At 39.1% G+C, this 15,846-nt stretch overlaps 1 protein-coding gene across 1 annotated transcript; it reads right to left on the bottom strand.

Moving 5' to 3' along the window:
- Positions 1-7,102: 7,102 nt before the first annotated feature.
- Positions 7,103-15,735, bottom strand: LOC137991338 (uncharacterized). Its single transcript, XM_068836445.1, has 8 exons — positions 15,578-15,735; positions 14,705-15,250; positions 13,693-13,946; positions 13,230-13,436; positions 10,173-10,341; positions 8,871-9,467; positions 8,075-8,307; positions 7,103-7,524 (listed from the first exon to the last, which is right to left on the bottom strand). Exons 1-8 carry the CDS (start codon positions 15,597-15,599, stop codon positions 7,288-7,290), a joined length of 2,265 nt encoding a protein of 754 aa, XP_068692546.1. The 5' UTR covers positions 15,600-15,735; the 3' UTR covers positions 7,103-7,287.
- Positions 15,736-15,846: the final 111 nt, after the last annotated feature.

Below are 15,846 nucleotides of genomic sequence, written 5' to 3'. Positions count from 1 at the left end.
TTTATCTTTATTCATTGTGAAGTGTATCTTTTTGCCCTGTTTTCATCACTTTTTGATTGACAAAATATAAAATTTGCACCTTGGAGTGCAGGAAAATGCATTTACGAGGGTCTAATTTTTAGAATTTTCAGGGGGAGCATGCCCCCAGACCCCCCCCCCCCCCGTCCCCCCATGTATTTACATGTTACGGGTGAAATCTTAAAGTGTTACACCTGCTTCAAAACTTAATGACTGCCCTGATTTAGAAGGTGATTTTTACAACAAGGCCAAACATTTCTTGAAAGAAAAAACAGAGAAGCAATTCCGTCTTTCAGGAGACAAGGATCGATCTAAGCCGAAACAATTAACAAAATGGAACAAGAGATGATAACTCGAAGGAAATGGGTTTAAAGCAACGGCAAACTCTTCACAGGAAACAACAAGAAAGTAGTTCCAAAGCGGGAACTCTTTCAAGTCTTGTCCCAAGTACACAGTCGAATTTCTCACAGAGGACAGCAAATTACGGAAAAGTTGCTTCAGCAAATTATGCAGAAATCAGCCAGAAAGTTGTCAAGAAATCCATTCCATGCACAGAAAATGCCCAACAACCAATAGCAGTTCCAATCTTCCTCTCTTTGATAGAGATCGACTTGATGATAAAATGTCACCCTCGTACCCAAACATGATGCTTTTAGGAAAAATAACTGAGATGAAAAACCATTATGCTCGAGTAGTGACCAAGTTTGGAGAAGTCCAATGACTTCTTTCTCCTACAACGTACATTAAACCTGTGCAGTGCTACTAATCTTACTTTCGATTATTTCAAAGAAATTTCCTTTACATTCAGCTTGTAAACAGGCCATTTTGCAAAATAAGTAATTTTCTTCCAAAATAAATTGTAGTTTATTAATATTGTAACAGTACAAATAATCCCATTGTTACGTTCAATGGAAATAGAGGGTATTACATGGCCGCTCGGAGATACGAAATTTCTCTTCGAGTGTTGAAAAATATTTCACGAGTGAGCGTAGCGAACGAGGGAAATATTTTTCAACACGAGAACACCAATGAAATACTAAATCATTTCATGAAAGGTATCGAAAGGGGCGATTTTCATATGTAACCATAGCAACAGTGATCTTTTCACGTGTGAAGATAGCACGTTTTCGCGCGAAAGCTAACTTGGTATTTCATTGGTGATTATATAATAAATGTAGTTACTTTCCATTTGTATGCTGCTCTACTTAATTGAAAATCTGAGAGAAAAATATTTATGAAATATTTATATAAGTTATATTGCCAAAGGAATGATTAAAGAATATCACTGTTTTTTCATTATGAAAAGTAGACCTACTTGTCAAAGTCACAAAAGGGTTGGAAACGTCAGCTTTCAAATTTCTTTACAGTGGTCAATTTACCATATCAACTAAGTTGAATTAACCCTAATCTTCATTTCACTTCCCCATTGACACAGCACCACGGCTTTCTTACAAACTAAACCCCTTTATCCTACATGCAGTTTTGCCTGTGAAAGAATGCTTTACTTCCACCAACCGTGGGCCAATATTCTTAACCCAAAAACCAAGACCACGGTTGTTTTAGACTAAATACTGCAAACTAGTGATTACTCCAATCACTACAATGCGCGCCAATCCCTTACCAGGAATGCAGTGTCTGACACTTGCAGACGGCAAACCAACCCTAACTCGCAGTAAAAGCTAAACGTTCTAAAATGATTGCTTAGCCTCAAATACTGCTTCTCAGCGCTATTTGAAATGGGTGCTTTATAGACTTAATCACTGTTTATCAGCGCTATTTGTAGGCAGTCTGCAGTTGTCATACACCTCGTGAAATGCTAACCTTTCCAAATAAGTGCGTAACCTAACTGAGAGCTTAACCCTATAAATTTAAAAATTACTAAAATGCTGGCAGTGTGCCTAGCCTTACATGAAGGTTGACCATTCAAAATAAGTGCTTAACCCTCATTACTAAGCTGAGCATTGAACCCTAAACACTAAAAATTGTTGTTCACATGCAATAAATATTTATTATTGTCTTTGATAGCATCAGAAACACCAAACATCATAATAATCTTAAACTAATTTATCCAGTTTATTTTATATAAACTCCATAAATTAATTACAGAAAGATATCCAAATATGTTAAAATGGGCAGTGTTCTAAAAAAAATTAAAGCAGCCTGTACGGACTGGGAACTAACGAAATTGATTGACATAAAAGGACAAGAAATATGCTAATAATGGCGATAAAGTTTCTCACTGCCAACGTTTTCATTTAAGGCTGGCTTTAGATCACGGATAAACAGAGACTAATTTACAATGCATGTCTGATCGACCAGTTGCTAATATTTCAAAATGTTCCCACTTAATTCTATGGTTGGTTAAGAAAACATGATCAGTTGCAGATTCTTGACAATTTGAGTTAGGGCTTTAAAATGTTCTGTTTTTCTGTCACCTAATCGGCGTTTCGTTGTCCCTAAATAGAAATCATTGCAATCCCAGCAGTTTGCTCTGTACACTACTTTTAACCTGAAGGAAGGAGCTGGTTTATCTTTGTAAGGGAAAAAAGACTTGTTTTGAATTTGTTTATACAAGACCTCAGCTGTTTTGTGAGGTGTTTGCTGTGATGACCTAAGAAAGGTTAAGGTAAAGGGTAAAGGTACACGTTATTTAACGTCGGAAGTTCCTTTACTCTCTAGAGAGTACTCTCCCAGGAAGCCGACGGTGCGCTCATTTTACCCCCCTCTTTCCATCAGTGCTCCGTTTTAAGGGTATTTAAAGCTACTTAGGCTACACTGAAAGGAAAGAAGTCGAAACAAGGATGTCAGATCCGGGGATCGAACTCAGGACCTTATGCACCAAGGCCGCGCACTAACCGACTGTGCAACTCTTGCTCCTAGGTAGAACGGTAGAAAGGTAGAACGATAAGAACTTCTTTTTCCTTAACCGTTTGTACAGGATCTTTTGGCTTATTTTGATGTTTCTCAACATGGAGGAGTGGACGTACGGACGGCGGTCGATGACGTCATGGCTATAAACCAAAATTTACCATATTTTCTAAACTATGGTGCTCCACGCGAAAAGAAATGGGCCACTTAAGTTAAATTTTGTTTTAAAAAGGACTTAAATATAATTTTTTATGAAGATCTTCTTAAAGGCTAATGATGGCCTTCTGATTTGCCCTAAAATCAAATCAAATCAAATCATTTTATAGCATGTTTTTCCCAGCACTGACACTGACAGTTCTCCGTTTATGACATAAGCGAGAAGATTGTTTTATTCTGATTACAGTAAGTGTACCCGTGTGACAGTGACACCATCCACTGAATCTGCAGAAACCTGTGATTGGATAGTCTTAAAGTGGTAACACTTATCGGAACCTAACCTGAAACAGAGCCAGTGGAATTACGCTAGATTTTTGAGTGCATAAAGTTGAAATCAGAGCAAATCGAGAGAGAAAGAGAGGAAGAAAAAGGCGCTAAAAGCCGTTATAGTCAGATAGTGGCGCTGAACACTTTGCAAAAGAAAAAGCGAATACAGTGGAGACGGAATTATTATGATGTGGAATGAAATGGCAACAGGGGGCAGGTGGGGCGTACCCAGCCTTCTAAAATTGTCCGAAATCAGCCACTGAAGGTGATTCATCACACAGCCGTTCAGGCGTTCAGAGGGCATACGCGTGTCACATTTTTAAGAAATCGTTCTGTACAAAGGGGTGCGTACTGATGTGGCGCGCATTCGCATTTTACCTTGACCTTGCAAAGGTCAGTCAACAGTCACTGTTTACTTAAACCTTTTCAACATTTTAGTGCAACAGATGAAACTCGAAAGTCAGTTAGTATTTGTTTCAGCTACATACAAGCCTGGGCTAACGATTTACTGAGTGTCTGGAAGAAGACACGTGTGCTTCTTGACCTCGACCTTGGCAAGTTCGTGACTGATTCCGGGCCAAACGCACAGCAAATGTTCTCCAAAAGTTGTTCCAGACAGATAACACCTCTCCAGTGACCACTTTTTCGTCAAAAGCTTTCTGCAATTAATTATGTAACCTCTACGTACTGGTTTTATCCAATTATTATTTTTAAAAATTGGATTTCGCAAAAAAGGGATTTGGTTGATTTGGGAGGTAGCAAATGTGTAGGCGGTACCTGCGGGTACAGGACTGCGTGGGTTTTAACGAGGAAGGTTAAAATTCCTTTAGCCTGTAATAACCGAGGAATTGTAGCCTAAAATTTTTGGCATGTTTGAAATATATTGCATTTCCCAGCGGTAAAACAGAGATTTTAAGATAAACATTGTCCACTCTTCGTTCGTCAAATTACGAACAATGTCGAATCATAAGGGCAGCTGGCTTACGAAATAAGCAGATCTCGCCAAATACCTTACCCGTCTAGAACCCAGTTAAACCAACTTGTAGAACCTTTCTTTACGTTCTGTCCGGGTTATTTAAAGATCCAATTACTAAATTTTCCTTATGCCATCACGAATGTTGCGCTTTTAAACTGATCTTTATTCGACGAAACTAAATTTCGCGATATACGTATTGCTACACACGTTACGTTAATTATCCCGTAGAATCGCTTGTCATCAAGACTAGCTGTGAAAGCTCTTGGAAAATTAGTCTTCCAGAGAATCCAAGAACCACCGTTTCCTTTTAATCTTTTGCAGCAGTTTAACTGATGTTTCTTTCGTATATGAACGTGATTGTCACATACATTCCAAAACTTCCTTCTCTTATAAACGACAATAGGCAGGGAAGTTTCTAAAAATAGACAAGAATCGTGATTTTTTTATTATCTTATTATTATTATTATTATCTAAAAATAACTTTGTTGTAGATAACGCTATCTCAGGGATGATTTCCGGAGCAAAAGACAGTAAAGACGGAAACAACGAAAGAAAGGAAATAGCTCGGGCTTTTCCTCACGTGCGTGTGGCAAAATTTTGATGAGAAATTCGCTTTATGACGCCATGAGAAAAAAACACAATATGTTGTTCATCCTCCGTTTACTGATTGAACTAAAACCGAAATGTGGGGATAATCAAATACAAACGCTTGGCAGGCGTCAGTGGCCAGGCCGATTCATAATCGATAAAGAATCAATTACATAGACACATTGCGCAATGCTAGTCACGCATTTTTACAAAGTCACATATTCCCCTCTTTCACAAGTACTTGATAGTTCCTGAAAATTTGTCATTTGCTTCAGGCCAAAGTAAGCTCTAGTTTATCAGTTTTTGTCGCATTTGAAAAAAGAAGCTGTCTTTTTTCGTTAACAAAGTAAGGACATGATTTTCAAGCAGACAACTGTGTCCAAAGATATGAGATATGTACAAAGATATTGGCGTTATAAATGTTGCATAATCCATTAAAACCAGTCTAGCGTGACCTCGTGGCACGAAGGAGTGAGTGCGTGACCGGAAGTAGACTGTTCGCGTGACTTTCTGCAAAGACAAAAAGCTGTTCATGCAGGCATAAAGTGGAAATGCTTTTCAATTGAAGCCGTTTTATTGCAATTACTTTGAAACTAACGATAAAAAATACCTATTCTCTTCGTTCTTTTTGGAGTAGACTAAACACAGACGTGATAATCATTGGCGACGAAATTGATGTCTGTATTGTCTCTACGTGTGTAAGTTGTTGACAAGCGATTTCGTGGCTTTCACCCGCGTCATGTACGGAATCAAATGGCGAGACCCTGTAATTTGCATTAATCAGCTTACGCAGGTCCGCCGCTTGCCTATAAACACGAAGTTCATGCACGTTTGTCGGGCCACCAGTCGGCCTTGGCAAACCACAAGAGTCCCCCAAAAAAACGTACTTCCGATTACATCACGCTGTCATGGAATAGAGAATTTAACCTAAATAATTAGTTTACCGAAGAAGAACTGACTTCTGTGTCGATATTTACAAATAATCCTTAATTTAAATTTATAACGAAAAGAACAAAGCAAGATCCATAATGGCTTGTTCAGTCCCTATAAAATCAGATATGAGTTCACTGATTGCAAACATGTTGTTCTTGTTTAATAGAATAGTGGAGCTGTATTAGGACAGTGATCAATACAAATTCGGCATCACTAATTTTGAAGACCTTGACCCCATCAATAGGACGAGCCAAGCTAAGTTATCGTAAATCATCAAATGTTTTGCATATAGCCATTCTGTCTCTAAATTCTTGTCAGCTCAATACGTATCCAGGTGAAAATGATAAGTTATATCGGTAACAAAGAGAAGAAAAAACCAGTTTTTCTGGGCAAATGTACGTTTATTGTATCATCTTAATTTATTTCTAAATAATTGCCAGTATCATCTCTTTGAGAGGTTCTTTGGTTCGTCCATTCTATAGTTTGTTTAACAATTTAGTTCATTCTACGAAAATAACATTGTTAAATTGTACTGAATATTATTGCACGCAATATACATTCATAGTCGTGGCCTTCTTTAAACTATTCGAAAAGAGGAAAAGTAGGGAAACCCTTGTTAAAGCAAAAGTTGTTTCGGTCTCGCCACGCGACTTTACTTTGTTCTCTTGAGAGGTAAGCTGAGCTATTCGTCTTTAAAACGACACTAAGGTCTTTGTGCACGTTTGGACACCGTGTACTGTGCATGCATGCGTTAGCAATATTAGTGAACCCAAAAAATCCATCAAAAAATACCACATTCAGTATATGCCAAACCATCGTTTAAAATACGTGTCCTTCATCAGTAGTCACAAAAGAAAAAACAGCACGACATAGCAACAATTTTATATTACACCATACTCAGTGTAGAAGCCGCCCTACTCAGAACGGTGAAGGCATTTGACTATAAGCTGTTATTACACAACTACTAAAATAATTCTAGTCATACGCTGCATCGATGACATATTTCTGATACCTTCAAGAATCTTAAAAACTGATTGGTGAATTCTTATCGGGAACTGAATGTCACGGAATTCGTGTTTAAATGCCATCTTTTCTCTGCGAATTTCGTTAATGTTGTGGCCTTAGGGTCACGATTGTGTCTTCGGGTTTTACATGCAGGTAGATGTTACCATAAGTTATTTTTGCTCGGACCGTAGACAGGTAGAGAGTCGACGAATAGTTTATCAGAAACATATTGTGGGAAATATGGCCTCTTGCTTTATTACAAATTCTGTTTTTAGAACATGTCCTCTTTTTCTACGTTATACCACTTAACAAAAAGCCTGTGATTGATACTCCCCTAAAGTAGACTCAATGTATCCCTATGTTGTCTTGTGTTAAGCGAATGCATATTGGTGTTAAATGATTGCGAGCAAATTCGGTTAGCTGCTGTCATACTCCGGTGTATAGTACATATAAGTGTACGCTGTGGGTACCGCGGGAAGATAAGGTGCATAGCGAATAACCGGAACAGGTGTACAAGGCGGGTAGAATATGCGACTGTGACTATCACATCTCTCGCCTCTTTCTCTTGTAACTCTGACTTGTTCGCCGTTGCTGTTGATTTCCGTTCTTTGTGTCGATCGTTTGCCTTTCGATCGGCGGTTTGAGAACCACACCTAAACGAGAAGGAATTTATTTAAACACTTCCATGACACTAGGTAAGAAATGATGATCTAGTGTCTAGTCTTACATGCAGGTGAATGAGAATTTCAAGTTTTAAAAATACTGAAAACTAGCATAGTTTGAATAAACGAACTCGCCGACGGTAGATTATGATAATAAATTAGGGGATGGGGAAATCTCAGGGGATTTCCTATCTCTATTAATTACTCTGCACTACCCATTTCTTTAGCCCTGTCCGGCAAGAATTTATAGAATGCTCCAATCTTCTATTAAACTTTCTTTCCCTCACTCCCTCTCTAAATGAACGCGTTAGAGTCTGTCATGAATTGGTCCTGCTAGCATAAGTTTCCAGCCATGTGCCTTGTTCAATTTGATATATTTACTTACAACTTAAATGCTCCTCCCCTAAGACACCTTGCATTTCGTTAATCACCCACTACTGGCAAATAACGAGAGGTTTGTTTTCTTTGGTCCAACGCAGCCTATTTCACTATAAAAAAGTGAAGTCTCCTACTACTGAGCAGAAAAAAAAACTCAACCAACCTGAATTCTGGACTCGCTAATGTCCAATCGTTCCCCAAGTTCTTCTCTAGTCAAAACATCAGGATACTGTGTCTTTTCAAAGGCTTTTTCTAGTTCTTGTATTTGATGCTGAGTAAACTTGGTTCGGTTTCGTCTTCGGTAGTGCCTTAACTTTTGCATTCCTTGGGTAATACTAGCAATATCTGCAGCACTTACTTCTGATGTATCCTCTGCTGACGCAGCCAACAAAGTCCCTGGTAAAAACGAAAAGCCCTTAAAACCCCTTGAAAGATTTAAGTTTTTTGTTGTTTTCTTCACAATTGGATTAGGCATTGCGCCTTAGCCAAAGAAAAAACACGAGGAACGACACAGTAATCTAATGCTTGGTACATCATCATGTCAGCTTTTTTCTGATAAACCTAAGTGAAGCAATTAAGCAGATTTGGGTCCGTCTATGACTTAACACAATCTCATTGCATCAGGCCAAATTCTATCGAGCCAGTAAATATTATCAATATCCTACATTAAAAGGATAGAACTTGCCATTTTCTAAAAAGACGTTCTGCTGATCACCATCTCAGCCTCACACTTGATAGTTTTTTACCACCATTTTCATCACCTACCCAATAAAGGTTGAACGAATTGATTTCTATATCACTTGAATTCCATAAAAACCAGCTCAGATACTGTTTATAGGTCACTGGCTGCTGACTCCAACTAAACTCTAAAGAGCCCATGGGAAAAAAAGGTCTTTTTGAGCATTGTCCAGTCAGTATAAAGTTAATAGACTATGTTTTTTTTTATTCATTCATCATACCATTTTCTTTTGGAGAGGAAGGTGGTGTCGAAGTTCGGTCACTAACTGTCCTTGTCTCTTCGTTGATGCTCAGAATATTTGCAATGGAAAATGATCTTCGTTTGGGTCTTGGCTTTTGCGTTGAAGACTCTCCACTGTTTGAGCTCGATGTATCTCCCTCACTTTCTACATCACTTGGCTCTGCCTCACACATTTCCAGAGCACTTCCAGTTGATTTTGCCCTTCTTAACAACCTGCTGATAACTGTGAGGGGAGGTAGATTTTCCTTTGTGCACAGACCATCAGCCACAAGCTTTTCTTTTACTTCCCAAGAAAAGATCCCTGGGGCCGTTCGGCGATATTCCTCTATCTTATTTTTCACTTCAGAGCTTACGTCCCTTGATGTTTTTCTCTGTGCACGTCCGGGTTCAAACGAACCGGTGTCGTTGTATTTCGAAAGCAGTTTACTGATGCAACCATGGGAAACCTTGAGTTGTCTGCTGATGTCACACGGGCGGATTCCAAGCTCTGCCATTTCGATGATTTTCTGGCGAACTGAGTTTGGAAGCGGCTTCCCGTTCACAAATACTCCACCCAGCTGGTTAAATTTTCCATGACCTACAGCATAAAAAATATGAGTTAGTCTCACTTGGTAGACTTGATAAGGCCTGACTAATAGGCAATGGTTCCTTAACCAGGTCTCGGCTTGGTCAGGTCTGCTTCGATGCAGCCGGGGGCGAGCAGAACTTACCTCTCGAACAAATACAGAAGAAGTTCGAAGATGTTGCCCCATTAAAAGAAGCAATGATTTATTTCAATTTAATTTTTCTCAAAATAAAACAAAATTTCAGCTTTGAATCGATTTTGAAACCGATAATCTTTCGGCAATGTTTTCAAGAGCAAAGACGAGAACAGCAGTATTTTGTTTAGACAAGAAAAAAAATTATTCATCTCCGTTCAGACAGTCGCCTGACGCATAGCGCCACAGAGCAATCTTATGAAGATAACACTACACTGAAATAACCTTTAGGGCAACCTTACTCTTAAGGTTAAGATAAAGAATCCCTCCTACATTGTATAGTTATTGCGCTATAGTTTGAACAACTTTTGGTAAAATATATCGCTATCCAATGGAATATCACAAATATCTGTGGGCTAATAATCATTCTTTGGCTTCAATTTTCGATGTGGTTAACTCTAGCGTCTAATGTGCTTGTTAAAATTTATAGCAAATCATAACGTGCTTAAAATTAGAAGCAGCGCTACAATATTTTGTAGTGAATGCGATGTATAAAACCATGAAATAAATAAAAGCAAGCGTGCCTGCTGAAGAGCTGGTATCGACGAATTCCATTATGCCCGGTCTCTGCATTTCTTGCTCCAAATTTTCCTCGAAAATTGAATGTTTTGAAGCGTTTTTTCCAGTTTTCCGTTTGTCGTAACTCGCCACGATGCGGCTTTTTTCAAATTCATTTGTGTGTGACTTTTTCCGGGGAAGTTATAAGGGCAATGTGGGCGGGAACTGTTTGACGTCAGCCGTCATAACAAAAGAGTATTCTTATCAAGTAATACGTGATCGTGAATAAATCGTCTCCTCTCTTTTGTCTATTTACATTCGGATTTTGTTTCCTTTATGAATTTTCGTCTGTGAGAGCTCGCCATGAACCGAATTGAGCAAATAGTCACGTTGTGTGGGGAAGGTTTAGCCTCAGACATTAGTGGTTTTACGGTATAACCTAAAACGAGTTTAACATGCTATTCACCTCGAAACTCTTTGATTGACTGTATATTACCACGTACTAAATTTAACGAAAATTTCTCGCTTTCTTATTTATGTTCTCTGCGCCCCACATTGGCAGCTCTCCATTTTAAGGGAGAATAATAGCGAATGAATGGCAGATTAAAACAACGACGCTTCCGATTGACAGGGCATGGACACATGGAAATTTGTACACGTTAGACATGCTGTTATGCATCAGACCCTCTATTCACACAATAACGTATGCGACGTTTCATTTTTCTGGTAACAGAGATTACAGTTTCATACGGGAAATCTGCGGGAAACGGAAGCGTTCTTCACATTGAAGTTCTAACCTCCATGTTGGAAACAAATTGGTGATTAGAAATTAAAACAGCGATTGAAACGCAAAACGCGCTTCGTTTGACGCGTTTATCTTTCACAATGTTTTGATGCATGTCACATGGATCTCGATGAGCCATTCGATGTTCACATGACATTTGAATAGCGTGACGTTCAACAAAACCTTCAGGGGGCAAATATCCAAAGTACTCATCATTGCGACAGTTTCCGGTAGAAATAAAGGAAGTTGATTACCATTATCAAGCAACGAAAATAAATAAATAAATTATGGCAAACATAGCTAAGAAAACCAAACTTATGCAAAGCCATTCACTCTTAAGTATTGCTCTGTTAATTTTTTGGTTTTAAGCAGCTACCAAAGGTACTGAAAATATCAGTGAAGTAAAGTAATGATGTGTTGCTGTTAAACAGGGCAAAGAAGGCCTCGTAAGGATTTACAAAGCACGAATAATTTAAAGTTAAGTGGCCGGGAAAGCAGAAAACCGTCTCAAGTCTTGAAGTTCAAGAGCACTTCCAACGGACATTGGGCCATGAATATGACAAATAATCAAATGACATAACTACTTGGAAAGTTGAAAAAAACGCTTTAAATTTATCATTCCAGATGGCAGAATCGACACGAGGGTAAGTCGCGCGAGGCTCAGTCGCAGAAAGAGTGAAATGTTTGCTTTTGGCCTTATGTAAAAGTTTTTAATATGATGTTGCGGCGAAATTTTTTAAAGAAAAGTCAGCTGTTGCAAAATTTGTCAATGCCCTACTTCCCAGCGGAAGTGATAATTTCATATTCAGTGGTTCAATATTTTATGAAGGGTTTGGAAACACAAAGTATGTTGCGCAATAACAAAGAACTTCCATGAGCCATGTATCTATGTATGTTGCTCTCGAATGTGTACATCTTCCCGTAAAAGAAACGCCCCCACAATTAAATCTTAGCGAGTAAAATCGACAGGTAAACAAAGAGTGTAATTAATCGGATAGTTTTTCGTTTCTTTTCTCTGAGCATTATTTTTAACGGATAAAACAAACAGGTGTTAATAAAGCATTTTGAAACAACATTAAAGTAAAGGGGTTTTTTTTGGAGCAAGCTACTGAATATCTTTGAAGCCAAGGTCATTTCCGGACCGTATTTGCCCCGAACTGTGTTTTCGATTCCGTCTAAACATTTCTCTGCAGTACTTACACAGGCAAAATTTCTTATATGTATCTGTTATAACTAAGCCGTCTTTAACGGTTTTAAAGTCACACTGGAATTAAAAAAAAAAAACGCTTCACGACAGAAACCCTATACTTTTATGTCTAGAATCACGTCTGATGGGAAGAAATTTTTCGGAAAATAATTATTTTGCATCAATTCACGCTCATGTTACACACATTTGTGGCAATTTTGACGTATTGGGCTATAATATTCTTGTTCTATGGCAATCGTTTCACCCGTTTCATTACGGTGTATTTTGCCGTTTGGACGTCACGGCAAATTAATGGAATCATTTTATCTTCCACACAAGTGCCCCAGGTGGCAATAATTATTACTTTCGTAGCAGGTAGATGGAGCTTAGAGCGGCCAAGGATTAAAAAAATCGATAGATTGCACAAGAATATCTATTTGCAATGGGCTCCATCATGTGATTTTCGTTTGCACTGTTGGGGTCTGTCGATTCTGTGCCAAAGGTGTTCCCAAGAAAATTTCAATAGCGAGGGCTGGCTAGGACGTAACTCCATAGGATTCACACCGATTTAATAGAATATGATTTGCCTGAGGAGAAGTCATAAATAGATTGCATGGAGCAACGCTAATATTTCATCAATTTGTTCGGTGTCTCTCTTTCTGAAGAGTCTGACCAAAACGCTTGTTCAAGGTAACTTCATATGATAAAAACAGCAACACGCAATGAAACTTCAATTATTTATTTTGAGTTACACGCAGTGTTATTTCTGCATTTGAGACCGCCCGACCCGCCCTAAGCAATGTTTTACACTGGAGATAAGTGCTTTTCTGACAACATGTGCTGAGTGTCACAAAAGTGTAAGAAATTGAATTTTTGAAAGATGCATGCTGTAATTAAGGTCCACAAAATTTATCTTCGATTATCATTAGCATTTGAAAGAGATTAAACGCATTTCAAATGCAGTTTCTTCCTGGTAATGATTCAACAGTCTACTCTAATACTACCACAGGCATTACACGTATGAAACGAAAATTGAATATTGTCTCATTCCGCAAGAAGTGAGTGATAAACGAGAATAGGCTGAAGCTGAAGTGCTGCTACCGTGAGCTGTTATTGCATGACCATCTGGACAGGCCGGTACAGCATACATGGCAATGATGGACGCACGTATGGAGCATATCGTATGACTGGTGCCACTGGGTAAAATATACGTGTTCTAACGGGCGAGGTCGATCTGCAACTCGGCGCCTCCGTCGAGTTCACTTCCGGCTTGTGGCAAGTCTTGACTTTGGATTTGGAGCGATGGTTTGAAAACCAAACCTGAAAAATAAATAAAAAGAATATTTCAAGAAATATTCGAAGCATTCCCCTCGTTTTATTATCTGTTGTCAAATGTTTTGTTCCGCCCATTCTTGAGGTTTTGTCAAAGCAAATATTGACAGTGCCCTTTAAATTGCTTCACGTGTTTGTCATCTGCATGATTTTTCTTTCTTCCATAGCGAACAATTGAAATATTTGAGAGAGGCTAGAATGACTTTGATTATGTGAATAATCAGTGATCGTAAATCCAACTTACTTGAATCTTAGACTCGCTGATTTGAAGTCTCTCGGCTAGTTCCTCTCGAGTCAGAGCGTCAGGATATTGCGTTTTCTTGAAGGCGCTCTCAAGCTCTTCGAGCTGCTCTGGCGTAAACTTGGTCCGGTTTCTGCGTTGATACGATCTAATGTTATTGCTGCCACTTTCATAGCTGCCGTTGCTGTTGCCACTGGAGTTGGTGCTCAATGGAGTTGCTGGCAAGTCGCTTAAAACCGAATGGTTGGCAATGGGTCCTGCATGTGGCAAAGCGAGAGTGGGAATTTGTTAGTCACGATATAAACACTTCCACTCATGATTTTTACTCAAACTCTAGGACCTGGAAATTCGATCAGTTGTTATTGATCTAAAAATTAACAAAGTTGTGCTCATTGCGTTATGATTATACTGAAAAGGGAAGGAAAATATCAGGCGCACCCAAAGAGTAATTTTGGTAAATATCTGTTTGGAAGGAAGATTGACTAGAATTTTCAAATATTTGACTTTCGAGGCGCACTTCGATTTTGGACATTTTGCTGAACAGATTTTTTTAACAGTAGTTTAAGGTCTGAATAGTGCGTAGAAATTTCGAAACCAAATTGAAGAACGCTAGAATTCTACTGATCTAAGTAAAGAGTTAACAGTTACTGTGATATTGAAATGAGAACGTTTGTTTGAGAATCGTACTTTAAGCAAACATCCCCGAAAAAGTCGGGAAAAAAGGAGGACTACGAAACGTCAAGTTTTGATCAGACCTGTTACGATTGTCAGAAGACGAAGCAAAAAAGCCACCTACAAATTTCTACAGACCTGAAGTTCCCGCAGAACACCCGAACAGACAAATATTCTGTAGAGCACCTACTAACTTACTAAACGAGCTTTTAAAGCATTGTGTAAACCATGTTAGCTTGAAACGTTTCAAGACATTGGTTGGGTGCCGCCAATGAAATATCTTGAATGGAACTATTGTGATAACACTCACGTAAAAAAATAACGGACGCGATATGTTGTTTACCTAAAGCAATGACCGCTGTTTTCCGTCGCACTGGATTGGTGGCTGCTGACTCGTGTCTTTCTGTTTTCCCTTTAGTCTCGAGAATGTTGTCGATGGAGAAGGGAGTAAAGGCTTTTGTGGCGTTCTCTTTGCTGTCTTCCACCTCTACATCACAGTCGCTGCTAGTTGATTTTGCTCTTCTTAAGAGTCTGCTGATGACTGTCAAAGGTGGTAAGTTCTCCTTTGTACACAGGCCATCACCCACAAGCTTCTCTTTCACTTCCCAAGAAAAGATCCCTGGCGTTGTTCGGCGGTACTCCTCGATCTTGTTCTTCACTTCGGAGCTGACATCTCTTGATGTCTTTCTCTTGGCACGTCCGGGTTGAAACGAACCGGTGTCGTTGTATTTCGAAAGCAGTTTACTGATGCAGCCATGGGAAACTTTGAGTTGTCTGCTGATGTCACACGGGCGAATTCCAAGCTCTGCCATTTCGATGATTCGTTGACGTACTGAGTTTGGAAGCGGCTTCCCGTTCACAAACACTCCACCAAGCTGGTTTAGCTTGCCTATTCGAGGAAAAGAAAATTGATAGCGTTAGTTACGAAGATTCACCACTAACTTCCACTAAAAAACTCTCGGTACTTGTGTTGCTACCTTGAAACGAATCGACCAACATCGTCAGTCCCATCACTCCTACACTTTACTTATCAACGGCTTTAATAATAACAATAACAAAAATCAAACCGGCCAAAGTTTCAACTATGATAGAGTCCACCGAAGACTCGATATGTGCTTAAAATTGCACACATCAATTTAATTCGATCGACTGCTTTCCAGGATCCAGTTCGATTAATAAAATAAAATGATCAATGCTATCAACTGGCTTACATTACCTGATTTAACACAGTCTTCCATTTTTCGCTTAGAGCTTACGTTCTCTGAGATGTGTTCGTCGGTTGGGTTTGTTTTGTTTTGCCTCCGTTAGGGTTTATCGATTTATATCCCAGCGATCGTGTCTGGGTGGGTGCCAATTGACGTCAATTGAGCTATTTTCAGAGGGATCATTCTAAACATAGTAGTAATCTTAATTGACAAAGTCGTGACCCGTAATGTATGACGCAGATTGTGCGCCGTTCACAGTCGCAGTCTCGCGTGACCGCTG

Source organism: Montipora foliosa, chromosome 2 (assembly GCF_036669935.1).
Source record: "Montipora foliosa isolate CH-2021 chromosome 2, ASM3666993v2, whole genome shotgun sequence".
NCBI classification, from domain to species: domain Eukaryota; kingdom Metazoa; phylum Cnidaria; class Anthozoa; order Scleractinia; family Acroporidae; genus Montipora; species Montipora foliosa.
This window is presented reverse-complemented; position numbering and strand designations above follow the sequence as displayed.

Excerpts from the sequence above, each read along its gene's own strand:
- LOC137991338 (XM_068836445.1), bottom strand. The coding sequence starts at position 15,599 with ATGGAAGACTGTGTTAAATCAG. Across the intron at positions 10,342-13,229 it reads CTGTCCAGATGGTCATGCAA|CGGAAAAAGTCACACACAAA; the intron begins TAACAGCTCACG and ends TTATAACTTCCC. Across the intron at positions 9,468-10,172 it reads CGATACCAGCTCTTCAGCAG|GTCATGGAAAATTTAACCAG; the intron begins GCACGCTTGCTT and ends TTTATGCTGTAG.